This window comes from Melanerpes formicivorus, unplaced genomic scaffold (assembly GCF_026170545.1).
Source record: "Melanerpes formicivorus ecotype bairdi unplaced genomic scaffold, bMelFor1.0.p_v2 SCAF_10, whole genome shotgun sequence".
In the NCBI taxonomy this organism is placed as follows: domain Eukaryota; kingdom Metazoa; phylum Chordata; class Aves; order Piciformes; family Picidae; genus Melanerpes; species Melanerpes formicivorus.
In genome coordinates this window covers 21,357,345-21,382,708 of record NW_027142362.1, presented here as the reverse complement: position 1 = coordinate 21,382,708, position 25,364 = coordinate 21,357,345, and the positions used below count along the sequence as shown (strand labels likewise).

The window sequence follows — 25,364 nt, the reverse complement described above, 5'->3', positions numbered from 1 at the left end:
TCGTTCTTGGTGGGAGCCCCCCAGGGGCGCTGGCCGGCCGCCCCCCGCCGGGCTGGATGCGGGGCCGGGGCCGGAACCGGCGGTGACGCCAGGCCGGAGGCGGAAGCGGCGAGGCCGGGCGGGCGGTGCAGCCGCCGCGGTCGTGGCCGGCGATGCTGTCGCTGGACTTTCTGGACGATGTTCGGCGGATGAACAAGCGGCAGGTACCGAGGCGGGGGGCGGCGGGAGGCGCGGGGGGCGGCGGGGCCGGGCGCCGCGGCGCCTGACCGGCCGCATCCCCCCGCAGCTCTACTACCAGGTGCTCAACTTCGGCATGATCGTCTCGTCCGCGCTCATGATCTGGAAGGGGCTGATGGTGGTGACGGGCAGCGAGAGCCCCATCGTGGTGGTGCTGAGGTAACTCCCACGGGGGCGGCGGACGGCCCGCGGGGCTCCTGCGGCCGGCAGAGACCCCGGGGGGGCAGGGCGAGGGCGCACGGGGCGAGCCCCCGCGGGATGGGACCCCACGGAGCGAGCCCCCGCGGGATGGGACCCCACGGAGCGAGCCCCCCGCGGGATGGGACCCTACGGAGTGAGACCCCGCGGGATGGGACCCCATGGAGTGAGCCCCCGCGGGATGGGACCCTACGGAGTGAGACCCCGCGGGATGGGACCCCATGGAGTGAGCCCCCGCGGGATGGGACCCTACGGAGTGAGACCCCGCGGGATGGGACCCCATGGAGTGAGCCTCCGCGGGATGGGACCCTACGGAGTGAGACCCCGCGGGATGGGACCCTACGGAGTGAGCCCCCGCGGGATGGGACCCTACGGAGTGAGACCCCGCGGGATGGGACCCCATGGAGTGAGCCTCCGCGGGATGGGATCCCACAGAGTGAGACCCCGCGGGATGGGACCCCACGGAGTGAGACCCCACGGAGTGAGACCCCGCGGGGTGAGACCCTTGGGGTGAAGGACGAGACTCCCCGGGGTGAGATCCCACGGGTGAAGAGGCCACAGGGTGCTGGGCAGCACAGGAAGCTGCCGGCCGTGCTGGGGCCGCCAAGCCCAGCGGCAGGAGGGTCCGCAAGGGGCTGGAGCAGCTGCAGGCTCCTGTGCCAGCCGCGGCAGGCCACAGGCTCCGCGGCTGGGAGCTCCGAGGTAAGGCAGGTGGCCGGGGAGGAAGGAGGAAGTAGAGAAACATGGCTGGAGGCCTCTGAAATCAGCATCTCGCCCTTGCTGCCACCTCTGCCAGCTGGCTGGGCTGCAGGTGAGAGAGGTGGTGCTGAGCGACAGGAGAGAGAAGAGTGGCTGCAGTGCAAGGGCCCCGGTGCAAGAGAGACATGGACCTGCTGATCCCTATCAGGGAGGGTCTCTAGCCCTCTGATCCTCTCGGTGGCCTCCTCTGGACCTGCTGCAGCAGGTGTGTGGCATTGCAGGCTGCCCTCACGGCAGTACCACGCTGGAGGTGGTACCTCTGCCCCTGCCGCAGCCTGGGACCCCTGCCTGTGGCTGGAGTCGTGCAGCCATGGGAGCTGCTGTGGGTGCTGCATGGAGCCTGTGCTCTGGCCACGTTGTCCCTTCTGCTGCTGCAGCAGTGTGTGGAGAGCAGGGGAGGTGCTTCAGGCTGTCCCTCCTAGCTGGCAGGACAGGGGCCGCCGAGGTCAGGTCCCTTCCTCTGCGATGCCATCTCAGCAGCAGGCAGACAAAGCCCAGTCCAGGCAGCAGGAAAGTTCAGGGCTGGGAGCAGTGCTGCATTGTTTACCTGGCATTCAGGAGGCTCTGTGTTTTGTGACAGGGTGTGACAGATGCCATTTGCAAGACAGGAGCAAAACAACGTTGGTGGCAGTGCCTGGGATGAGCTGGGGGAGCGCAGCCATGAGTCACAGCAGTGCCTGCTGCGTGCCCGGCCGTGTGCCAGGGGGGAGCGCAGGAGCCGGGGGGGGGGGCTTGGAAGGGACCTCACAGATCATCTACTCCAGCCCCCTGCCATGCCCAGGGACACCTCCCACCAGCCCAGGTTGCTCAAGGCCTCATCCAGCCTGGCCTTGAACACCTCCAGGCAGGAGGCAGCCACAGCCTCCCTGGGCAGCCTGTGCCAGAGCCTCAGCACCCTCACAATGAAGAACTTCTTCCTCAGCTCCAGTCTGACCCTGCTCTGCCTCAGCTCCAAACCCTTCCCCCCTGGCCTGGCTCCAGACACCCTCAGGAGAAGTCTCTCTGCAGCCTTCCTGCAGGCTCCCTTCAGGCCCTGGCAGGCAGCTCTGAGGTGCCCCTGGAGCCTTCTCCTCTCCAGGCTGATCACCCCCAGCTCCCTCAGCCTGGCCTCACAGCAGAGCTGCTCCAGCCCTGGCAGCATCTCTGTGGCCTCCTCTGGACTCTCTCCACAGCTCTGTGTCCTTCTCCTGCTGGGGACAGCAGAGCTGGAGGCAGGACTGGAGGGGAGGTGTGAGCAGAGCAGAGCCAAGGGGCAGGATCCCCTCTGCTGCCCTGCTGCCCACACTCCTCTGGCTGCAGCCCAGCACACAGCTGCCTGCTGGGCTGCATCAGGGCACTGCTGGCTCCTGGGGAGCTGCTCAGCACCCAGCACCCCCAGGGCTCTGCAGGCTGTGCTCACAGGGCTGATCTGTCTGCCTGCACAGGATCAGGGAAGTCAGGGAAGCTCCCCAGCACCGCTGGAGCTGAGGGGATAGCCGCTCGTGGTGCTGGGAGGCAAGCAGGAGGCCTTGTCCCTCACGGCTGGCTGCAGGCTGCATGATGCTTGGAAGTTTGACTATTGGATTGCAAATCCAGGCTGGATGAGGCCTTGAGCAGCCTGGGCTGGTGGAGGTGTCCCTGCCAGGGGCAGGAGCTTGGAGCTGACTGAGCTTTGGGGTCCCTTCAGCCCCTTCCGTGGGTCTGGGATGCTGGCAGAGGTCAGGCACCTGCCTGCTCCCTGGGGTTGTTTCCCTAGCTGCTCCTCATTGAGACTTTATTTCTGAGTGGACCATGACCTCCCCAGCCTGGCTGAGGCCCTGCTCAGCTGCTCCTTTCTCTCTTGCAGTGGCAGCATGGAGCCTGCCTTCCACAGGGGAGACCTCCTCTTCCTCACCAACCGCATCGAGGACCCCATCCGCGTGGGGGAAATCGTGGTCTTCAGGATAGAGGGCAGGGAGATTCCCATCGTCCACCGTGTCCTCAAGATCCATGAGAAGTAGGTGGGGGCTCTGGGGGTGCTGCTGCAGCTGTTGGCCTGAGTTGGGCTTGGCTGAGGCAGTGGGGGGGTGGCAGTGACAGATGTCCACCTGCTGCGCAGAGCGGCAGAGAAGGTTCAGCCAGGCAGAAGCTGTCCCTGGGTGGGTCTGTGAAGGTCACCCCCAGCACAGGGGAGACATGGACCTGATGGAGAGGGTCTGGAGGAGGCCACCAAGATGATCCTCTAGAGGGCTGCAGAACCACCCCTGTGGGGCCAGGCTGGGAGCTGGGGCTGCTCAGCCTGGAGAGGAGAAGGCTCCAGGCAGAGCTCAGAGCTGCATTTCCATATCTGCAGGGGCCCTGCAGGCAGGCTGGGCAGGGACTGCTCAGGAGGGGCTGTGGGGACAGGACCAGGGGCAGTGGTTTGGAACTGGAGCAGGGCAGAGTTAGGTTGGACACCAGGAGGGAGCTGTGCACAGTGAGGGAGGGGAGACACTGGCACAGGCTGCCCAGGGAGGTGCTTGAGGCTCTGTCCCTGCAGCCATTCCAGCTCAGCCTGGCTGTGTCCCTGGGCAGCCTGCTGGGGCTGGAGCTGTCCCTGCTGAGTGCAGGGGGGTGGACAAGATGATCTCTGGGGGTCCCCTCCAGCCTAATGCAACTTGCAAAGCTTTTTTCTTGAATGGGATGGAATGGAATGGAATAGGATAGGATAGAATAGGATAGAAATAGGATAGGATAGAATAAACCAGGTTGGAAGAGCCCTTCGAGGTCATCAAATCCAACCTATCATCCAACACCACCTAATCAACCATGGCACCAAGCACCCCATCAAATCTCCTGAGCACCTCTAGGGATGGTGACTCCACCACCTCCCTGGGCAGCACATCCCAATGGGCAGTCACTCTCTCTGTGTAGAATTTCTTCCTCACCTCAGCCTAAACCTCCTCTGGCACAGCTTGAGACTGTGTCCTCTTGTTCTGGTGCTGGTTGCCTGGGAGAAGAGACCAACCCCCTCCTGTCTACAACCTCCCTTCAGGCAGTTGCAGACAGCAATGAGGTCTCCCCTGAGCTTTCTCTTCTCCAGACTAAGCAGCCCCAGCTGCCTTGGCTGGAGCTGTGGTTGCTCCAAGGCAGTGTGGGGGGTGTCCCAGCCAGCCCCATGAGGCCTTTGACTGAGAAGTGAGTCAGGAGCCCAAGCCCTGGCTCTTGAGGTCACCTCTGAGAGGACAGCAGCTGGGTGGGTCTCAGCTTTTGCTGAGGCAAAGCCTGCTGCAGTGTGAGTGAGCTGGAGCTGTGCCAGCACTCAGAGCTCTCTTCCTAGGCTGAGCCTCTGGAGTCCTCTGCCCAGGGGGCTTTTGAGGATGGCTTGAGCCAGGTGAGGTTGGTGGGATGCAGAAGGTCCCTGTCACCAGGCACTGCTGGCAGCCCCAGCTGCTGGGACATGCAGCCCCTTTGTCTGGCCCAGGGACAGGGCTGGCTGCTCAGCAGTGTCCAGCTGCAGCCTGCTGAGAGGGGCACTGGGCCCAGCAGCTGCAGCAGGCTCTGCTGCCTCAAAGAGCTGTCTGTGGTGCCACTGCTGTCACCCCAGGGTCAGTGTGTGTGCTGCCATCACAGCCTGCACTCACTCTGGGCATGTCTCAGGACCTCTCCTAAGTGAATGCTGCCTGCTCCCTCCCCTGGTGCATGCCAGAGGCTCAGCTGGCTCCAGAGCTGCTGCTGGGGCTGATGACAGAAGGGGCAAGCAGAGAGGTCAGGGACAGCCCTTCATGCTCTCAGCCAGACTGGAGGAGCAGAAATGTGCACCTGGGGGGCACTTTGTCTCCAGATATTCATGGGACACCTCCCACCAGCACAGGCTGCTCAGGGCCTCATCCAGCCTGGCCCTCAGCACCTCCAGGCAGGAGGCAGCCACAGCCTCCCTGGGCAACCTGTGCCAGTCTCTCCCCCACCCTCACTGACAACAATTTCTTCCTCCTCTTCACTCTCAGCCTCCCCTCTCCCAGCCTGTCCCTCCCAGCCCTTCTCCAGAGTCCCTCCCCAGCTCTCCTGGAGCCCTTCAGCTCCTGGGAGGCTGCTCTGAGCTCTGCCTGCAGCCTTCTTTTCCCCCCCACTTCTTTTTTATCCTGGCTCTGCCTCAGCAGAGTTGGTTTGAGTGCAGCAGTGTTGGCTTTAGTGTGCCAGGACCATGGTGCCAATCCTAGATGCTGTACTCCAGTACTTCAGGTTTCATGTAAACAGAGGCAGCAAACCCAGCCCTGATCCTTCTGCCAGGAGGCACAAACCTGTGAGGTCTGAGGGCAGGACTCTGAGGGATCTGCTGCTTCTTTCACTATTGCCCTGCTGAGACCACACTGCAGGACTGTGCCCAGCTCTGGGCTCCCAGTGCCAGAGAGACAGAGACCTGCTGCAGAGAGGCCAAGGGAGGCTGTGAGGATGATGAAGGGACCTGGAACATCTCTGCTGGGAAGAGAGGCTGAGAGCCCTGGGGCTGCTGAGTGTGGAGAGAAGGCTGAGAGGGACCTGATCAGTGTCTAGCAATAGCTGAGGGCTGGCTGGCAGGATGGAGGTGCCAGGCTCTGTTTGGTGGTGCCCAGGGGCAGGCCAAGGAGCAATGGGCACAGGCTGGGACCCAGGAGGTTCCACCTCAGCAGGAGGAGAAACTTCTGTGGTGTGAGGCTGCTGGAGGCCTGGAGCAGGCTGCCCAGAGAGGTTATGGAGTCTCCTTCTGTGGAGGCTCTCCAGACCCCCCCTGGCTGTGTTCCTGGGTGCCCTGCCCTGGGAGCCCTGCCCTGGGAGCCCTGCCCTGGGAGCCCTGCCCTGGCAGGGGGGTTGGAACTGGGTGATCTCTGGAGCTCCCTTCCCAAGCCCTGCCATCCTGTGACTGTGTGATTCTGTTTCTGCTATCTCTGTGATAGTCTCCACACCCCTGGTGCAGACCAGCTGCTGGGAAGCTCCCTGCCTCACCCTCCTGCCCCCTCTTTGCCAGGCCAAACGGAGACATCAAGTTCCTGACCAAGGGAGACAACAACGCGGTGGACGACCGAGGCCTCTACAAACGCGGGCAGCACTGGCTGGAGAAAAAGGACGTGGTGGGGAGAGCCAGGGGGTGAGTGCCCTGGGAAGGAGCCAGCCCTTCCACTGCCCTCCCCTGCTGCCAGCTGCCACTCTTCCCCCTCCTCCTCAGCCCTCCCTGCTGGGCTCTTCTGACCTGCCCTGCCGGGCCTGGGGAGGGAGCTCAGTTCTCAGTGTGGGCTGAGGGAGGTTGTCCAGCAGGGAGCTGCAGCCTGAGCCCTGGGGTCAGCTTGGGGGCCCTCACTGCCAGAAGGGCATTGAGAGGACCTCTCCTGTGAGGACAGACTGAAGGAGTTGGGGCTGTTCAGTCTGGAGAAGAGAAGGCTCCGAGGTGACCTCATTGTGGCCTTCCAGTATCTGAAGGAGGCTACAGGAGGGCTGGGGAGGGACTGCTCAGGATCTCAGGTAGTGATAGGACTAGGAGGAATGGAATGAAGCTGGAGGTGGGGAGATTCAGGCTAGATGTGAGGAGGAAGTTCTTCCCCATGAGAGTGGTGAAGCCCTGGAATGGGTTGTCCAGGGAGATGGTTGAGGCCCCGTCCCTGGGGGTGTTTAAGCCCAGGCTGGCTGAGGCTGTGGCCAGGCTGATCTAGTGTGGGGTGTCCCTGCCCATGGCAGGGGGGTTGGAACTAGCTGATCCTTGTGGTCCCTTCCAACCCTGACTGATTCTATGAGAGGCTGGAGCAGGGCCAGAGAAGGGCAACAGAGCTGGGGAAGGGGCTGGAGAGGAGGGCTGGGGAGGAGCAGCTGAGGGAGCTGGGGGGGTTGGTGTGGAGCAGAGGAGGCTGAGGGAGACCTCATTGCTCTCTGCAGCTCCCTGAGAGGAGATGGGAGGCAGGTTGGGGTTGGTCTCTTCTCCCCAGTACTAGGTGATAGGAGAGGAGATGGCCTCAGACTGCACCAGGGCAGGTTTAGGTTGGACATGAGCAGAAACTCCTTCACTGCAAGGGTTCCCAAGCCCTGAGCCAGGCTGCCCAGGGGGGTGGCTGAATCCCCATCCCTGGAGGGCTTTGCAAGAGGCAGAGCTGTGGTGCTGAGGGCCATGGCTCAGCACCAGCCTGGGCAGAGCCAGAGACTGGTTGGACTGGTGATCTTAAAGGTCTTTTCCAACCAAAGGCTTCCCCTGGCTGCAGGAGGAGCAGTGCAGGGCAGCCCAGGCTCAGCTGGGCTGGGGATCCTCACGGCCTTGGGGCTGGGATGGGTAAGAGGAACTTTCAGAGGTGGGTCAGAGCCTTTGCTCTGAAGGAGGCAGAGCCTACAGCATGCTCCTGGGCTGCTCAGCCCCTGGCCCCTGCTGCCACAGCTCCTGGGCTGCTCAGCCCCTGGCCCCTGCTGCCACAGCTCCTGGGCTGCTCAGCCCCTGGCCCCTGCTGCCACAGCTCCTGGGCTGCTCTGCCCCTGACCCCTGCTGCCACAGCTCCTGGGCTGGGCAGCCCCTGACCCCTGCTGCCACAGCTCCTGGGCTGCTCAGCCCCTGGCCCCTGCTGCCACAGCTCCTGGGCTGCTCTGCCCCTGACCCCTGCTGCCACAGCTGCTGGGCTGGGCAGCCCCTGACCCCTGCTGCCACAGCTCCTGGGCTGGGCAGCCCCTGGCCCCTGCTGCCACAGCTCCTGGGCTGCTCTGCCCCTGGCCCCTGCTGCCACAGCTCCTGGGCTGGGCAGCCCCTGACCCCTGCTGCCACAGCTCCTGGGCTGGGCAGCCCCTGGCCCCTGCTGCCACAGCTCCTGAGCTGCTCAGCCCCCTGGCCCCTGCTGCCACAGCTCCTGGGCTGCTCAGCCCCCTGGCCCCTGCTGCCACAGCTGCCCTGCCCAGGAGCAGCAGTCCCCAGCAGGCATGAGAGGCTCCTCCTGCCTGCCAGGCCCCTGATGCTGCCCACCCTGCCAGGCTGCTCTGACCAGGCCTTTGTGCCTGCAGGTTTGTGCCCTACATTGGAATAGTGACAATCCTGATGAATGACTACCCCAAGTTCAAGGTAAGAGCTGCTTCACCTCCTGCCTGCTCCTCCCCACCCAGCTCCCCTGGCTCCCAAGGGATGCTGTCAGTGCAGGCAGGGCTGGCTGCTGCCCCAGGGCTGGCTGCTGCCCCTGCTGCTGACTGCTGCCCCAGGGCTGGCTGCTGCCCCCTGCTGCTGACTGCTGCCCCTGCTGCTGACTGCTGCCCCTGCTGCTGGCTGCTGCCCCTGCTGCTAACTGCTGCCCCTGCTGCTGACTGCTGCCCCAGGGCTGGCTGCTGCCCCAGGGCTGACTGCTGCCCCTGCTGCTGGCTGCTGCCCCTGCTGCTGGCTGCTGCCCCAGGGCTGACTGCTGCCCCAGGGCTGACTGCTGCCCCTGCTGCTGGCTGCTGCCCCAGGGCTGACTGCTGCCCCTGCTGCTGACTGCTGCCCCTGTTGCTGGCTGCTGCCCCTGCTGCTGACTCCTGCCCCTGCTGCTGACTGCTGCCCCTGCTGCTGACTGCTGCCCCTGTTGCTGGCTGCTGCCCCTGCTGCTGACTCCTGCCCCTGCTGCTGACTGCTGCCCCTGCTGCTGGCTGCTGCCCCTGCTGCTGACTGCTGCCCCTGTTGCTGGCTGCTGCCCCTGCTGCTGACTCCTGCCCCTGCTGCTGACTGCTGCCCCTGCTGCTGGCTGCTGCCCCTGCTGCTGACTGCTGCCCCTGCTGCTGACTGCTGCCCCTGTTGCTGGCTGCTGCCCCTGCTGCTGACTCCTGCCCCTGTTGCTGGCTGCTGCCCCTGCTGCTGACTCCTGCCCCTGCTGCTGGCTGCTGCCCCTGCTGCTGACTGCTGCCCCAGGGCTGCCTGCTGTGGCTGCAGCTCTGCACTCCTGTGTCTCCTCTGCTCTCTTGCAGTATGCAGTCCTCTTCCTGCTGGGTCTCTTTGTGCTGGTCCATCGAGAGTAGCCTCTTGCCCTGCTCTCTGAGCTGGAGGTGCTGTGGAGCTGCTTCAGATGAAGGCTGGAGGCAGCTGCTGGCTGGAAGCCTGGGCAGGAAGAAGAAGAGGACACCTTGCCTTTGAAAGCTCCTGGCCAGCTGGGCTCTGCCTGGGCTTGGTGTGGTTTGCCCTGCCCAGGGGGGAGCTTTGCTGCAGCAGTGCCAAGGGTTTGTCACATTTTAGCCTTTTTAGTCTGTTTTTGTATTAAAAATCAACCCAAACCCCTGCAGTGTTCTGTGCTCCCTCCCCAGCTGCCTGCAGGGTGAAACCACAGAGTCACAGAGTGCCAGGGGCTGGAAGGGGCCTCCAGAGGCAGCCCTGCTGTGGCTGGGTGGCAGCTGCAGTGCCCTCCTCAAGGCAGCAGGGACACCAGCAGCCAAGGAGGGTCAGCTGGCAGCCCTGCAAACAACAAACCCCCTCCTCCTTTGACAAAGGTTTAAGAGTGTCCCTTCAGGCTTCTCTCCTGACCTGAGCTAAAGGACTTGACAAGGAAGAGACAAAAGCTGTGGATCTGAAGCAGGTGCTGGCACAAACCACCATGGAGCTGGAGATAGCTTCCCTTGACTCCACCAGGGCTCAGGGCAGCTTGCAGACAGTGTTTGTGGTCCTCCTGCAGTGAAGGACACCTGCCCTGAGGTTCCTGTGGCAAAGGAATCAGAGATTCATTGAAGCACAACATGCCAGGGGTTGGAGGGAGCTCCAGAGATCATCCAGGCCAAGCCCTGCCAGGGCAGGGGCACCCAGGGCAGGGCACCCAGGAACACAGCCAGGGGGGGTCTGGAGAGCCTCCACAGAAGGAGACTCCACAACCTCTCTGGGCAGCGTGCTCCAGGCCTCCAGCAGCCTCACCCCAAAGAAGTTTCTCCTGCTGAGGAGCTGCAGCCTCCTGCCACCTCCTGGGAGTCTGTGCCCACTGCCCCTTGGGCAGTTGGGGAGTCTCCTCTGCCCCACTCAGAGGTCTCCCAGACCCCTATCCCTCCCTCACACCCTCCAAAGTCCCTCCCCAGCTTTCCTGCAGCCCCCTGCAGCTCCTGCAAGGCCACCAGAAGCTCTCCTGGGAGCCTTCTCCTCTCCAGCCTGCACAACCCCAACTCTCTCAGGCTGTCTCCAGAGCAGAGCAGCTCCAGCCCTCTGCTCCTCCTCGGGGCCCTTCTCTGGACACCTTCCAGCCCCTCCAGAGCCTTCCTGCCACAGAGGCTCCAGAAGTGGCCCCAGAGCTCCAGCTGTGGTCTCAGCAGAGTGGAGCAGAGGGGCAGAATCCCCTCCCTGGCCCTGCTGGCCACACTTCTCTGGCTGCAGCCCAGGCTCTGCTTGGCTCTCTGGGCTGCCAGTGCTCCCTGTGGTGTCAGAAGGGATTCAGCTGTGGCCCTCTCCTGCCTGTTGCCAGCTGGGAGGAGCTGAGGAGCTGTCTGTGTGGGATCTGCAGCCCCGAGGAGAGGTGCTGGCTCCGCCTGGGGGGAAGGGGCAGCAGCAGCAGCGAGTGGCTGACAGCTCCAGCAGGCTCCAGCTCCCTGCTGCCTCCCCCGCTGCCTGCAGCACCTCTCCTGGCAGCGGCAGAGGAGGGCTGCCAGGAGGGAGCCTGCACAGGGGGAAAGCTGGGAAGGTGGCAGGGTGGCAGAGAGCTGCTGCTGGCTCTGCTCCCACCAGACCTCTTCTGCTTTGCTGAGCAGAAAAGCAGTGAGCAGGAGCCCTGCCCAGGCTGGGAGCTGCAGAGGGCAGATTGGGACTGGAGGGTGACCCTTCCCTGGAGGGTGACCCTTCCCTGGAGGTGTTCCAGGTCAGCCTGGGTGAGGCCTTCAGCAGCCTGGGCTGGGCACAGGGAGGGGATTCTGCCCCTCTGCTCTGCTCTGCTCAGAGCCCACCTGCAGCACTGCCTCCAGCTCTGGGGGCCCCAGCACAGGAAGGACCTGGAGCTGCTGGAGAGGCTCCAGAGGAGGCCACCAGGATGAGCAGAGGCTGCAGAGCCTCCCCTCTGGGCCAGGCTGGGAGAGTTGGGGCTGTGCAGCCTGGAGAGGAGAAGGCTGCAGACAGAGCTCAGAGCAGCCTCCCAGGAGCTGAAGGGCTCCAGGAGAGCTGGGGAGGGACTCTGGAGAAGGGCTGGGAGGGACAGGCTGAGGGCCAATGGCTTTGAGCTGGGAGAGGGGAGAGTGAGAGTGGAGAGGAGGAAGAAATTGTTGTCAGTGAGGGTGGGGAGAGACTGGCAGAGGTTGCCCAGGGAGGCTGTGGCTGCCTCCTGCCTGGAGGTGCTGAGGGCCAGGCTGGATGAGGCCCTGAGCAGCCTGTGCTGGTGGGAGGTGTCCCTGCCCATGGCAGGGGCTGGAGCTGGCTGAGCTCTGAGCTCCCTTCCAACCAAACCCACTCTGTGGTTCTCTGAACCTGATGTGCCTCTGATCTTTCATGTCAGATTTGTTCTCTGTTCAAAGGTGAAGCTGTCTGGGCAGCTCCAGCTCAGCCTTGGAGACTCCAGGAGAGCTCTGTGTCACCACTGTCTGTCTGTGATGTGTGTGGGTGTTGGAAGGTTTTGCTTTAGCAAGGGAAGGGGAGAAAAGCTGCCAGGGCTAAGGTTGCTTCTGCCTGCCACAGCTGCACTGAAGGGAGAAGGTTTTCTGGGGGGCAGTTCCATTGCTGGATTCCTGCTCCTTCACATCTGAGAGGCAGGGTGCAGGCTCCCCACGGGCAGGAACAAGAGAAGGCTCCAGGGACACCTCAGAGCAGCCTCCCAGGAGCTGAAGGGCTCCAGGAGAGCTGGGGAGGGACTCTGGAGAAGGGCTGGGAGGGACAGGCTGAGGGCCAATGGCTTTGAGCTGGGAGAGGGGAGACTGAGAGTGGAGAGGAGGAAGAAATTTTTGTCAGTGAGGGTGGGGAGAGACTGGCACAGGTTGCCCTGGGAGGCTGTGGCTGCCTCCTGCCTGTAGGTGCTGAGGGCCAGGCTGGATGAGGCTGACATGCAAAGCTAATTCCTTCAAATACATTGGCTCTGGCCAGCCTCATCTAGTGTGGGGTGTCCCTGCCCATGGCAGGGGGGTTGGGACTGGATGATCCTTGTGGTCCCTTCCAGCCCTGACTGATTCTATGATTCTATTCTATGATTCAGGCTCTGAGCAGCCTGTGCTGGTGGGAGGTGTCCCATGAATATCTGGAGACAGTGCCCCCCAGGTGCACATTTCTGCTCCTCCAGTCTGGCTGAGAGCATGGAGGGCTGTCCCTGACCTCTCTGCTTGCCCCCTCTGTTATCAGCCCCAGCAGCAGCTCTGGAGCCAGCTGAGCCTCTGGCATGCACCAGGGGAGGGAGCAGGCAGCATTCACTTAGGAGAGGTCCTGAGACATGCCCAGAGTGAGTGCAGGCTGTGATGGCAGCACACACACTGACCCTGGGGTGACAGCAGTGGCACCACAGACAGCTCTGGCTGCCTCCTGCCTGGAGGTGCTGAGGGCCAGGCTGGATGAGGCCCTGAGCAGCCTGTGCAGCCATGGCAGGGGGCTGGAGCTGGCTGAGCTCTGGGGTCCCTTCCAACCCAACCCACTCTGTGCTTCCCTGGATGTGGACTGGAACCAGCCCCTGTGTGACCCAGGGCAGGGCAGACACCGCGCTGCCTCCTGCTGCCTCTGCCTGGCTCTCCCCCCAGGGCTGCTTTTGCTCCTTTCCTGTTGAACAGTTTCCAAGCTCTTCCCAGGGCTCTCTGCCAAGCCTCCAGACAATCCCTTTGATTCCCAGCCCCTGCTTCCCCTGTGGAAATGAACCTTGAGAGGCTTTCCAGAGAGCCAGGAGCCGAGACAGTGTGGAGCAAATGAACCCCAGGGTGATTCCTGCAAAGCCCCAGGGCCCTCAGCCCCAGGGGGGGCATCATTCCTGCCAGGTGGTTCTGGTGGGGAAGCTTCTGAGCTAGGCAAAGGCAGCAAGATTTTCTCTCCTCTGAGTTATTTGTGCCCTGTCCAGTGAGTGGAAAAGCTCAGGGGAGAAGCAGAACTCATTTAGGGCTTGAGTGGAACTGGGAGGAGAGATGTGCAGGATTTCAGATGCTGGCTGCTGTGAGCAGCAGCTGCTGCCTGGGCAGGAGGAGCAGCCCAGGGGGGATTTGATGTCTGTAAACAAGAGCCAGGAGCATCCAGACAAGACCCCAGGGCAGGGCTTTAAAGCTGGCCTGGCTTTGGGGGAGAGGCAGCACCAAGAGGGTTGTTGGCATCAGTGGCACAGAGGGAGCTTTGAGGGCTTTGCTCTGGGTGTCATTAGAGGCAGCAGCTCTGAGCCTGGGGCTGCCTGCCCCCACTGCCTGGCAGCCCTGAGCTCTGCTGCTGGAGCTCTACAGCCCAGAGGCTCTCCCAGGCCAGGCTGGCCACTTCATGATGAGATTCATGGAACCACAGAGTGGGTTGGGCTGGAAGGGACCCCAAAGCTCAGCCAGCTCCAGCCCCTGCCATGGGCAGGGACACCTCCCACCAGCACAGGCTGCTCAGGGCCTCATCCAGCCTGGCCCTCAGCACCTCCAGGCAGGAGGCAGCCACAGCCTCCCTGGGCAACCTGTGCCAGTCTCTCCCCAGCCTCACTGACAACAATTTCTTCCTCCTCTCCACTCTCAGTCTCCCCTCTCCCAGCTCAAAGACATTGGCCCTCAGCCTGTCCCTCCCAGCCCTTCTCCAGAGTCCCTCCCCAGCTCTCCTGGAGCCCTTCAGCTCCTGGGAGGCTGCTCTGAGCTCTGCCTGGAGCCTTCTCCTCTCCAGGCTGATCCACCCCAACTCTCAGCCTGGCCACACAGCAGAAGCTTCCACCCCTGCTAGCACTGCTGTGGCCTCTGGCCCTGATCCACCAGGTCCCTGTCTGTGCTGTGCTGAGGGCTCCAGAGCTGCCCCAGCACTGCAGGGAGATCACAGCAGAGGCAGAATCCCCTCCCTGCCCCTGCTGCCCACACTGCTGGGGATCAGCCCAGGACAGGCTGGAGCTGGGCTGGCAGCGCTGGGTGCCAGCTCCTCTCCAGCTTTGCACCCCCAGCACCCCCAAGGCCTTCTCAGGCTGCTCTCCAGCCTGGATTGGTGTCTGAGGTTGCTCCAAGCAATCCTCTTTAAAGGCTGCTTTAAAGAGTATGCTTGGAGCTTGCTGAAGGAGTTAGAAGGTGCATGGATGAGGTGAGCCCAATAGGATCATCCTTCTGCATCCCCCCAATGTATCTGGCAAGGGTCCTCAGCAAAGGCTCCCAGAGAAAGCCTCAGAGCAGGATGGTGAGGTCCTTGCAGACAGAAACCAAGAAAAGGCCTTGGAGATGCCAGGGGATGCTGAACAGGAGCCAGCAGGGAGCACTTGCAGCCCAGAGAGCCAAGCAGAGCCTGGGCTGCAGGCAGAGAAGTGTGGCCAGCAGGGCCAGGGAGGGGATTCTGCCCCTCTGCTCCACTCTGCTGAGCCCACAGCTGCAGCTCTGGGGCCACTTCTGGAGCCTCTGTGGCAGGAAGGCTCTGGAGGGGCTGGAAGGTGTCCAGAGCAGGGCCCCGAGGAGGAGCAGAGGGCTGGAGCTGCTCTGCTCTGGAGACAGCCTGAGAGAGTTGGGGTTGTGCAGGCTGGAGAGGAGAAGGCTCCCAGGAGAGCTTCTGGTGGCCTTGCAGGAGCTGCAGGGGGCTGCAGGAAAGCTGGGGAGGGATTTTGGAGGGTGTGAGGGAGGGATAGGGGTCTGGGAGACCTCTGAGGGGGGCAGGAATCAGGCTTGGGGCCAGGGAGCCAGCAATGGGCACTGGCAGCCCAGAAGGCCAAGGGCAGCTGAGCTGCCCTTGGCCTTCTGGGCTGCCAGTGCCCATTGCCAGAGGTGGAGAGAGAGCATCCTGCCCCTCTGCTCAGTTGTGTGGTTCTATGATTTGCTGAAAGGTAAGGAACAAAGGTGGGAGGCAGGAGGAAGCTCCAGGGGCTGTGCAGAGCCTGCCCTCGGCGTGCTCTGGAAGTGCTCAGCCAGAGCAGGCAGAGTAAAAGGCTGCTGCTGCTCCCGGGGCTTGCGTGGCCGGAGGCCAACTGTGGCAAGAGAAAGAGGGCAATAAAAGAAGATGGAATTCAAATGCACCTCGACAGAGAATGGGGCACAGGGGGAACAAACCAATTTCAACTCCATCTCTAAAGCCACAGGCTCCGAGCGCAGAGCCCTCAGCCGCAGCGCCGGGGCAGCCGCCGCCACCAAATGTCACTGCAGCAGCCGTGGGCAAGGGCTGCAGGGGGAGGGAGAGCAAAGAGGAGACTCCTCCAGCTGAGGAAACCAGAGGTGCACTCCCTGGGGGGAGCCCTGCAGCCTGCTCTGGGGGGCAAGCTCTTGCAGGCTGTGGATGTGTCAGCCCCTGGCTTGGACAGCAGCACTCTGAGCTGGGTTAGGAACTGGCTGGAGGCTGAGCCCAGAGAGTGGTGGTGAATGGTGCCACAGCCAGCTGGCAGCCAGGCACCAGTGCTGTGCCCCAGGGATCAGAGCTGGGCCCTGTGCTCTTTAACATCTTGATTGATGATCTGGATGAGGGGAGTGAGTCAGTCATCAGCAAATGTGCAGCTGACACCAAGCTGGGAGCAGATGTTGGTCAGTTAGAGGGCTGAAGGGCTCTGCAGAGGGACCTTGCCAGGCTGGACAGATGGGCAGAGTCCAAGGGCAGGAGACTGAACTCATCCAAGTGCCAGGTGCTGCACATTGGCCACAGCAACCCCAGGCAGAGCTACAGGCTGGGGGCAGAGTGGCTGAGAGCAGCCAGGCAGAGAGGGACCTGGGGGTGCTGGTCAATGGTAGGCTGAACATGAGCCAGCAGTGTGCCCAGGTGGCCAAGAAGGCCAATGGCATCCTGGCCTGCATCAGGAACAGTGTAGCCAGCAGGAGCAGGGAGGTCATTCTGCCCCTGTACACTGCACTGGTTAGGCCACACCTTGAGTCCTGTGTCCAGTTCTGGGCTCCTCAGTTTAGGAAGGAGGTTGACTTGCTGGAAGGTGTCCAGAGAAGGGCAATGAAGTTGCTGAGGGGTTTGGAACACAGCCCTGTGAGGAGAGGCTGAGGGAGCTGGGGTTGCTTAGCCTGGAGAAGAGGAGGCTCAGGGGTGACCTTATTGCTCTCTACAACTGCCTGAAGGGAGGTTGTAGCCAGGTGGGGGTTGGTCTCTTCTCCCAGGCACCCAGCACCAGAACAAGAGGACACAGTCTCAAGCTGCACCAGGGGAGGTTCAGGCTGGAGGTCAGGAAGAAGTTCTACACAGAGAGAGTGATTGCCCATTGGAATGGGCTGCCTGGGGAGGTGGTGGAGTCACCATCAGTGGAGGTGTTCAGGAGGAGACTTGATGGGGTGCTTGGTGCCATGGGTTAGTTGATTAGGTGGTGTTGGATGATAGGTTGGACGTGATGATCTTGAAGGTCTCTTCCAACCTGGTCTATTCTATTCTATTCTATTCTATTCTATTCTATTCTATTCTATTCTATTCTATTCTATTCTATTCTATTCTATTCTATTCTATTCTATTCTTTTCTATTTCTATTTCTATTTCTATTTCTATTTCTATTTCTATTCTATTCTAGAAGGCCTGGGTGCCAGTTATGTTCCCCCCAGATAGGAACAAGACCTCCTGTGCCAAGAGGCCCCGGGCTACAACATCCTGAGCAAGCCTGGGCCCCAGTTCCAGGCAGAGCACTTTTGCTGGCAGCCCCCCCTCAGGCTCAGGGTGACAAGGAGGGGGCAGCTGCTCTGCCTCCCCAGGAATGGAGGAATCTGGCCCTGCTCCAGCCCCATAGGGCTGAGCTGCTCTCCTGGTGTCCAGCTGCAGCCCAACAGCCACTGGCTGGACACCCCCCCCCCGCCCCAGGGCTGCTCAGCACCCAGCCTCATCCAGCCCAGCCCTGAACATCTTTGGGCAGGGCACAGCCACAGCCTCCCTGGGCAACCTGTGCCAGTCTCTCCCCAGCCTCACTGACAACAATTTCTTCCTCCTCTCCACTCTCAGTCTCCCCTCTCCCAGCTCAAAGCCATTGGCCCTCAGCCTGTCCCTCCCAGCCCTTCTCCAGAGTCCCTCCCCAGCTCTCCTGGAGCCCTTCAGCTCCTGGGAGGCTGCTCTGAGCTCTGCCTGCAGCCTTCTCTTCTCCAGGCTGCACAGCCCCAACTCTGCCAGCCTGGCCCCACAGGGGAGGCTCTGCAGCCTCTGCTCATCCTGGTGGCCTCCTCTGCAGCCTCTCCGGCAGGTCCCTGTCCGTGCCGAGGGTCCGGAGCTGCCCCGGCGCTGCGGGAGGGTCTCGGCACATTGCGGCCCCATCCCTGCCGCTGCCGCCCTGGCTCCGGGCGGGGGGCGGTGGCTGCCGGGCGGCGCCTGCCGGGCGGCGCCGCCTCCCCGCGGGCTATAAAGCGGCGGCGGCGGGCGCGGGGCCGGTCTCGGTCGCAGCCGGTGGCCGTGCCGGTGGCGGTGCGGGTGCCGCGGGCCGGCGATGGCGGCGGCTCGCTGCCTGCTGCTGCTGCTGTGCGGAGCCGCGCTCGGCCCCGCCGTGCACCTGGACTTCGCCGAGCACCGCAGCCAGGCGGCCAAGATCAAGGTGCACCCCCGCGGCAACCTCTGGGCCACAGGTACCGGCGGGGCACCGGCGCTGGCGGGGCGCGGGGTGGCGGTGAGCGGGCTGAGCGGAGCCGAGAGGAGGTGCGCGGAGCGGAGCCGAGCCGTGCGGAGCCGAGCCGTGCGGAGCCGAGCGGAGCTGCACGGAGCGGAGCTGAGCCGTGAGGAGCTGAGCCGTGCCGTGCGGAGCGGAGCTGCACGAAGCGGAGCTGAGCCGTGCGGAGCTGAACCGTGCGGAGCTGTGCCGTGCCGAGCGGAGCTGCACGGAGCGGAGCCGTGCGGAGCTGAGCCGTGCCGTGCCGAGCGGAGCTGCACGGAGCGGAGCCGTGCGGAGCTCGGCGCACACCGCCGCACCCTCTGTTCCCTGTGCCCGCGGGGAGCCCCCGGCGCCCCTCAGCGCTCCGCCGGGCAGATGGCTCCGTAGGGAAGATCAGTGCAGGAGGCAGGCAGCGAGCTCCGGGGCTCCTGAGATCCCAGCCCCTCACCCCTGAGATCCCAGCCCCTCACCCCTCAGATCCCAGCCCCTCACCCCAGAGACCCCATCCACTCATCCCAGGATCCCAGCCCCTCATCCCTGACATCCCAGCCCCTCACCCCTCAGATCCCAGCCCCTCACCCCCGGGATCCCAGCCCCTCACCCCCAGGATCCCAGCCCCTCACCCCTCAGATCCTAGCCCCTCACCCCGGGGATCCCAGCCCCTCACCCCCAGGATCCTAGCCCCTCATCCCCTCAGATCCCAGCCCCTCACCCCCGGGATCCCAGCCCCTCACCCCCGAGATCCCAGCCCCTCACCCCTCAGATCCCAGCCCCTCACCCCCAAGATCCCAGCCCCTCACCCCGAGATCCCAGCCCCTCACCCCTGGGATCCCAGCCCCTCACCCCAGGATCCCATCAGCAGGAGGGAGAAGTTTCCCAGCTTCAGGCCTTGCATCGGGTTGGAAGGGATCCCCAGAGGTCATCTTGTCCAAGCCCTGCTCTCAGCAGGGACAGCTCCAGCTGGGGCAGGCTGCCCAGGGACACAGCCAGGATGCTTTTGAATGTCTGCAGGGCTGGGGCCCCAAGCACCCCCCGGGCAGCCCGTGTGCCCCCCGGGCAGCCTGTGTGCCCATGCACAGTGTGGCAGGAGGACCCCAGGGCTCCCTCCTTGCTGTGCTGCCCTCGGCTGCCCTGGGTCTGCTGGGTGCCTCTTGGTGACCCAGGCTGCTGTGGGGCAGCAGCAGGGGCAGTGCCCAGAGCCCTGCCTCCCTGCAGGGCGCTGGAGCAGAGCCCCAGGGGCTTTGTTTTGCAGGGCACTTCATGGGGAAGAAGAGTGTCAGCAGCTCCCCGCACCTGGAGCCCCCCGAGGAGCCTGCGGTGGTCTTTGGGCCCTCTCTCAGAGCCTTGCTGGAGGACATGATGGAGCTGCTCACCAGGGAGCTCCTGAGAATCCTCCTGCAGGAGAGGCTCCTGAACGAGGACCAAGGCAAATATGACCTCAGTGACCAGGTGAATGTTGGCTGAGCTGGAGGGAGACGCTGGGAGCAGGGAGGTGGCGGAGTTGCCAACCTGCCACTGCCACCTTGCTGGAGGTGGCAGCACCTGCACTGCTGCAGCCCCCTCCTGCTCCTCTCCAGCCTCCCTTGAACAGCTTCTTGAGACCAGCCAGGAAGGGGCAGAGGGGAAGTGTCCCTGTGCTTATGCCTAGCTGGGCAGTGGCTGTGCCAAAGGCTGGGGCAGGGGATGGTGTGGTGGGGCTGGGGCTGTGGTGGGGCTGGGGCTGTGGCGGGGCTGTGGCTGTGGTGATCTCCAGCCAAGGGGTTGGTAATGACTGAGCTCTCCTCAGCCAGACCCAGAAGAGAGTGGCTGGGAGCTGTGGCTGCCATGAGGCAATGTCCCCTTGCCAGCCACTGCAGGCACAGAGAGCCCTTTCCTCCTCTCTGGCTGCTGCAGAGGCCAGGAGGGCTGCAGCTCCGTGCAGGAAGGGGAAGGAGTCTGTGCTGCAGAGGGGTCTGGGCTGCTGCTGCCCACTTCTTGGGGCTGTGTCACTGTGCTCAGGCTCTCCCCTTCCCGAGGGGCACCTTCCCGAGGGGAGCTATGGGCTGGTCCTGCACAGCAGGGCTGGGGGAGCAGGCAGGAGCCCCACTGCATCCCAGTGTGCAGCAGCAGGGCCTTGGCCTCCCTGCTGTGGCCTCTGCCTTGGAGCTCCCCCAGGGTCTGGCAGGAAAGCTGCCCCCAGGGCTGCTGGCTCCCTGTGGCTCTGCCTGGCTGCAGCCTCACACAGGCTGCCCTGGGGGCTTGCCCCTTCTGGCCACTGCAGGCAGTAGGCAAAGGTCTAAGCAGGATGAGCCCCTCCTGAAGGGTGCTGCAGCTGCTCTCCCACTCAGCTGCTGTGGGATGCCCACCTGAGGCATCACAGCTTAGGTGCCTGAGGTGCAGCTGGCTCCTACCCCTCACCTCCTCCTCCTGAAGCCTCTCTCCTCTCCTTGGCCAGTGCCCTGGTGTGCCAGCCAGCCTCCTGGTGGCAGTGGAGACCTCGCTGGGTAGCAGGTGGGGGTTCTGTCCTCCACCTCTGAGCACCTCAGTAGGCTCCACTCCAGCATTCCTGCTCCCTTGTCCTCAACCTTGCCCCCCAGGGCATCCTGGCCTCAGCTGCTGGCTGGCACTGCAGGACTGCCTCTCCCAGGTACCCCTGAGTGCTGCCTCTGTTATGGCTGACACAGTGCCAGTGGCAAATTCCTGCCCCCCTGCCAGCTTCCTCCCTCAGTGTGACACCTTTGGGACACCGGAGCTGAGCAGCCAGCCAGGGCCAGGCTCCTTGGCTGCCCGAGGAGCTGGTCAGTAGCTCTGCTCTCTGGGCTGCTGTCCTGCCCTGCTCAGGTCCTGGCACAGCCACCTCAGCTTGCTTTGGAAAGCAGAAATGCCTCTCCCTGTCCTGGGGCCATGAGCACCCTGCTCTGGTGTGAGCCCATGGCAGAGGGGCTGGAACCAGATGGTCCTTGAGGGCCCTTCCAGCCCTGACTCTTCCAGGGTTCTAAGCAGCTGGCCAGCAAAGCAGGGTCAGCAATGCTCTCCTGTCCCTCTGCTGCTGCTGTGCTTCATGGCAGGAGAAGCACCGAGGGAACTTGGCTTTTCCTGGGGTTTGCCTTCCCTGAGTGTGTTCCTGGTCATCCCCCAAGGGGCTCTTCCTTTCTGGGCCCCTCTGAGCATTACCTAAACCCCAGGGCTTAGTCCTTTTGCTTGCCCTCCCTTCAAGTGGAGCAGGCAGGAGGGTGCAGAGCAGGAGCCTGGGTGCTGCTCCCTGCCTGTGGTGGCAGAGGTCCCAGCCAGCAGGAGAGGTCTGCACACAGGAGGCTCTCTTTTGCCTCTTGCACCACCTGTGGCAGGAGCAGCCTGGCTCTCGGCGTGCTGGGGGCTTCCCCCCGGGCATCTTCTTGGCTGTGTGGCAGCCTTGCCACGGGAGGTGGGCAGGGTGAGACCATGTGTGTGGAGTGCAGTGGCTGCAGGGGTGAGGGGAGAGCCCTCCTGCATGCCAGGTGAGACCTCTGGGCAGAACTCAGCCCCACCCAGGTCCCTCTGTAGCTCTTTCCTGCTCTGCTTTGTCCTGCTCTGCCCCCTCGGGCTGCTCTCCTTCCTGAAGGCCTGGTGAAGTTTGCCTCTGCCAGCTGTGCTCCAGCTGTTGGAGCACAGGATGGGAGGCAGGAGCCAGGCTCCTGGTTCTTTTTCCTGTCCCAAGGCATCCCTGGAAGCACCCTGGAGGCATCACATCCAAGCCCCAGGGCAGCAGCCAGAGCGGGACAGCTGAGGCAGGGAGGCTGTGCCACCGCTGGGGCAGGCACAGTTCGCTGTCCTCTGGCAGCACCTGGCCCCCACTGCCACAGCACAGCAAAGCAGCCCCTGGCAGAGCTGCACAGCAGCTTGGGGGGCAGAAGAAAAAGCTCCATGGGTGGGTGGCTGAATGTTTCATGGCAGGGGCTGGGCACTGAAACTCATTTTGCCAGGAAGCAGCTCGAAGGTTGCAGGTAGCTTGCAGTCACTGCCGGCCTGGGAGGCACTTTGGGTTGGGGCTGGGTCAGCTGCTGCACACAGAATCAGGACTGGAAGGGACCCCAAGGTTCAGCCAGCTCCAGACCCCCCAGTCCTATCCCTCCCTGACCCCCCAGAGCAGAGGGGCAGGATCCTCTCCCTCCACCTCTGGCAATGGGCACTGGCAGCCCAGAAGGCCAAGGGCAGCTCAGCTGCCAGTGCCCATTGCTGGCTCCCTCTCCCAAGCCTGATTCCTGCCCCCCTCAGAGGTCTCCCAGACCCCTATCCCTCCCTCACACCCTCCAAAATCCCTCCCCAGCTTTCCTGCAGCCCCCTGCAGCTCCTGCAAGGCCACCAGAAGCTCTCCTGGGAGCCTTCTCCTCTCCAGCCTGCACAACCCCAACTCTCTCAGGCTGTCTCCAGAGCAGAGCAGCTCCAGCCCTCTGCTCCTCCTCGGGGCCCTTCTCTGGACACCTTCCAGCCCCTCCAGAGCCTTCCTGCCACAGAGGCTCCAGAAGTGGCCCCAGAGCTCCAGCTGTGGTCTCAGCAGAGTGGAGCTGAGGGGCAGAATCCCCTCCCTGGCCCTGCTGGCCACACTTCTCTGCCTGCAGCCCAGGCTCTGCTTGGCTCTCTGGGCTGCAAGTGCTCCCTGCTGGCTCCTGTTCAGCATGCCCTGGCACCCCCAAAGCCTTTTCTTGGTTTCTGTCTGCAAGGACCTCACCATCCTGCTCTGAGGCTTTCTCTGGGAGCCTTTGCTGAGGACCTTTGCCAGATACCTTGGGGGGGATGCAGAGGGATGATCCTGTTGGGTTCACATCATCCATGCACCTTCTAACCCCTCCCACACACCTCACATCCACACTCCCACCGTGCCCTGTCAAGAGGAGAAGCAATCAGCTCTGAAATGCAGCAGGAGGCTGAAGGAGGCCTTGCAGCCTGCAGCCAGGGGTGAAGGATGTGTGTTGGGGTGTCCCTGAGGTGCCATCAGTGGGCCTTGTGCTGTTGTCATCAGCGTGGTGGCAGGCTGAAGCAGGCAGCCTGGGTCCTGGCTCTGGGGGACAAGATCTGCCTCCAGCCCTCTGCAAACACTTCTAAGAGCCCTGGAGGTGATGCGGTGCTGAGGGACACGGGGACCTGGCAGTGCTGCTGCACGGTTGGGCTTGAACTGAAAGGTCTCTTCCAACCTAGACGGTTCTGTGCCTCACCCCCTGCCCCCCGGCAGCAGGCAGGGAGCGGTGGGTGGGAGCCAGCATCTCACCCCTCTGCCTTCTCTTGCAGGAGACAGGGCTCCTGACAAAGGTGCTGCAGAAGTATTTCTCGAGCTGAAGCAGCAGAGCCGCGGAGGATGAGCTCCTGCAGGCGCGGCCACGCGTGGGGACCCGGGAGAGCACCGGCTCGGGGGCTGCTGCCACAACCTCCCCTCGCTGCCTGCTGCCTGCCAGCGCTGACCGCCTGCGCGGAAGCAGAGCCTCCATGGCCATTTCCTCTGTGTCCTCTGCTTCCCTGCCTCCTGCCCCACCAATAAACCTGCCCCCCCGCACACGCCAGCTCAGGCTGTTCCGCGGCCGCGGGACGGCACAGCCCCGGGGGCAAGGCACGGCCCCGGGGACAAGGCACATCCCCGGGGGCACGGCACAGCCCCGGGGACAAGGCACAGCCCCGGGGGCAAGGCACAGCCCCGGGGGCAAGGCACAGCCCCGGGGATACGGCACAGCCCCGGGGGCACGGCACAGCCCCGGGGACAAGGCACAGCCCCGGGGGCAAGGCACAGCCCCGGGGGCAAGGCACAGCCCCGGGGATACGGCACAGCCCCGGGGGCACGGCACAGCCCCGGGGGCACAGCACAGCCCCGGGGACAAGGCACAGCCCCGGGGACAAGGCACAGCCCCGGGGGCACAGCACAGCCCCGGGGACAAGGCACAGCCCCGGGGACAAGGCACAGCCCCGGGGACAAGGCACGGCCCCGGGGGCACTGCACAGCCCCGGGGGCACGGCACAGCCCCGGGGACAAGGCACAGCCCCGGGGACACGGCACAGCCCCGGGGACACTGCACAGCCCCGGGGACAAGGCACAGCCCCGGGGACAAGGCACAGCCCCGGGGACACGGCGCAGCCCCGGGGACAAGGCACAGCCCCGGGGACAAGGCACGGCCCCGGGGGCACTGCACAGCCCCGGGGATACGGCACAGCCCCGGGGACACTGCACAGCCCCGGGGACACTGCACAGCCCCGGGGACAAGGCACAGCCCCGGGGACAAGGCACAGCCCCGGGGACACGGCACAGCCCCGGGGGCACAGCACAGCCCCGGGGACAAGGCACAGCCCCGGGGATACGGCACAGCCCCGGGGACAAGGCACGGCCCCGGGGACACGGCATAGCCCCGGGGATACGGCGCGGTCCCGGGGACAAGGCGCGGTCCCGGGGACAAGGCACAGCCCCGGGGACAAGGCACGGCCCCGGGGGCACGGCACAGCCCCGGGGACAAGGCACGGCCCCGGGGGCACGGCACAGCCCCGGGGACAAGGCACAGCCCCGGGGACAAGGCACAGCCCCGGGGACAAGGCACAGCCCCGGGGACACGGCACAGCCCCGGGGACACGGCACAGCCCCGGGGACTCTGCAGTGAAGGGCAGGGGATGAGGGGAGCTGGGTGCTGGAGGGCTGCTCCTGGGTCTCCGTAGCCGGGGGTGCTGGGGGTCAGTCCCTGCAGCAGCTGCTCGCTGGAGGAGCCCCTGGCTGCTGCAGGACCAAATGCCAAGCTCGGATGGGCTGAGGACACCACTCACTGCTGGAGCATCTTTGAAACCCTCTTTGCTGGAGAGGTGAGCAGCAAACAGAACCACAGAGTGGTAGGGGCTGGAAGGGACCTCTGGAGGTCGAGTCCAGCCTCCTGCCAGGGCAGGGTCACCCAGGGCAGGGGCACCCAGGGCAGGGGCACCCAGGGCAGGGGCACCCAGAGCGGGGGCACCCAGGGCAGGGTCACACAGGGCAGGGGCACCCAGGGCAGGCTCACACAGGGCAAGGGCACCCAGGGAAGGGGCACCCAGGGCAGGGCACCCAGGGCAGGCGCACACAGGGCAAGGGCACCCAGGGAAGGGGCACCCAGGGCAGGGGCACCCAGGGCAGGGGCACCCAGGGCAGGGCACCCAGAGCGGGGGCACCCAGGGCACATCCAGGTGGTCCTTGAAAGTCTCCAGAGAAGGAGACTCCAGCACCTCTCTGGGCAGCCTGCTCCAGGGCTCTGCCCCCCTCCAAGTTCCTCCTCATGTTTAGATGGAGCTTCCTATTGTCAGGTTTGTGCCCAGCACCTCTTGCCCTGCCCCTGGGCACCGCTGAGCAGAGTCTGACCCCATCCTCCTGACACCCACCTTGTAGGTATCTGTAAGCACTGGTGGGACCCCCCCTCTCCGCCTCCTGCAAGCCAGCCAGCCCCAGCTGCCTCTCCTCACATCAGAGAGGCTTCCTCATCTTGCTGGTGGCACTGATGGGCTCTCTGCTTCAAGCAGGATCCCGGCCCCTGTGACCCTGGGGGGTGGGCAGGCTCCTGCCCCTCGGCTGGACCTGCTTCTGCTGTCCCTCACAGGTGCAGGTGCTGGGCACTCAGCCTGGGTTCATCCCTGCTTTTGAGGCTGACCCCATGGTTCACCTGCACCTTGGGCACCCCCATGGGCAGAGGCACAGCT

The 25,364-nt window shown here is 64.0% G+C and overlaps 2 protein-coding genes across 2 annotated transcripts; both read left to right on the top strand.

Annotated features, from left to right (window-relative positions):
- Positions 1-93: 93 nt before the first annotated feature.
- SEC11A (SEC11 homolog A, signal peptidase complex subunit) lies at positions 94-9,370 on the top strand. Its single transcript, XM_068144207.1, has 6 exons — positions 94-203; positions 287-396; positions 3,020-3,169; positions 6,137-6,256; positions 8,137-8,194; positions 9,064-9,370. Exons 1-6 carry the CDS (start codon positions 153-155, stop codon positions 9,112-9,114), a joined length of 540 nt encoding a protein of 179 aa, XP_068000308.1. The 5' UTR covers positions 94-152; the 3' UTR covers positions 9,115-9,370.
- Positions 9,371-17,515: 8,145 nt separating this feature from the next.
- NMB (neuromedin B) lies at positions 17,516-23,210 on the top strand. Its single transcript, XM_068144379.1, has 3 exons — positions 17,516-17,691; positions 18,967-19,163; positions 22,959-23,210. Exons 1-3 carry the CDS (start codon positions 17,556-17,558, stop codon positions 23,004-23,006), a joined length of 381 nt encoding a protein of 126 aa, XP_068000480.1. The 5' UTR covers positions 17,516-17,555; the 3' UTR covers positions 23,007-23,210.
- Positions 23,211-25,364: the final 2,154 nt, after the last annotated feature.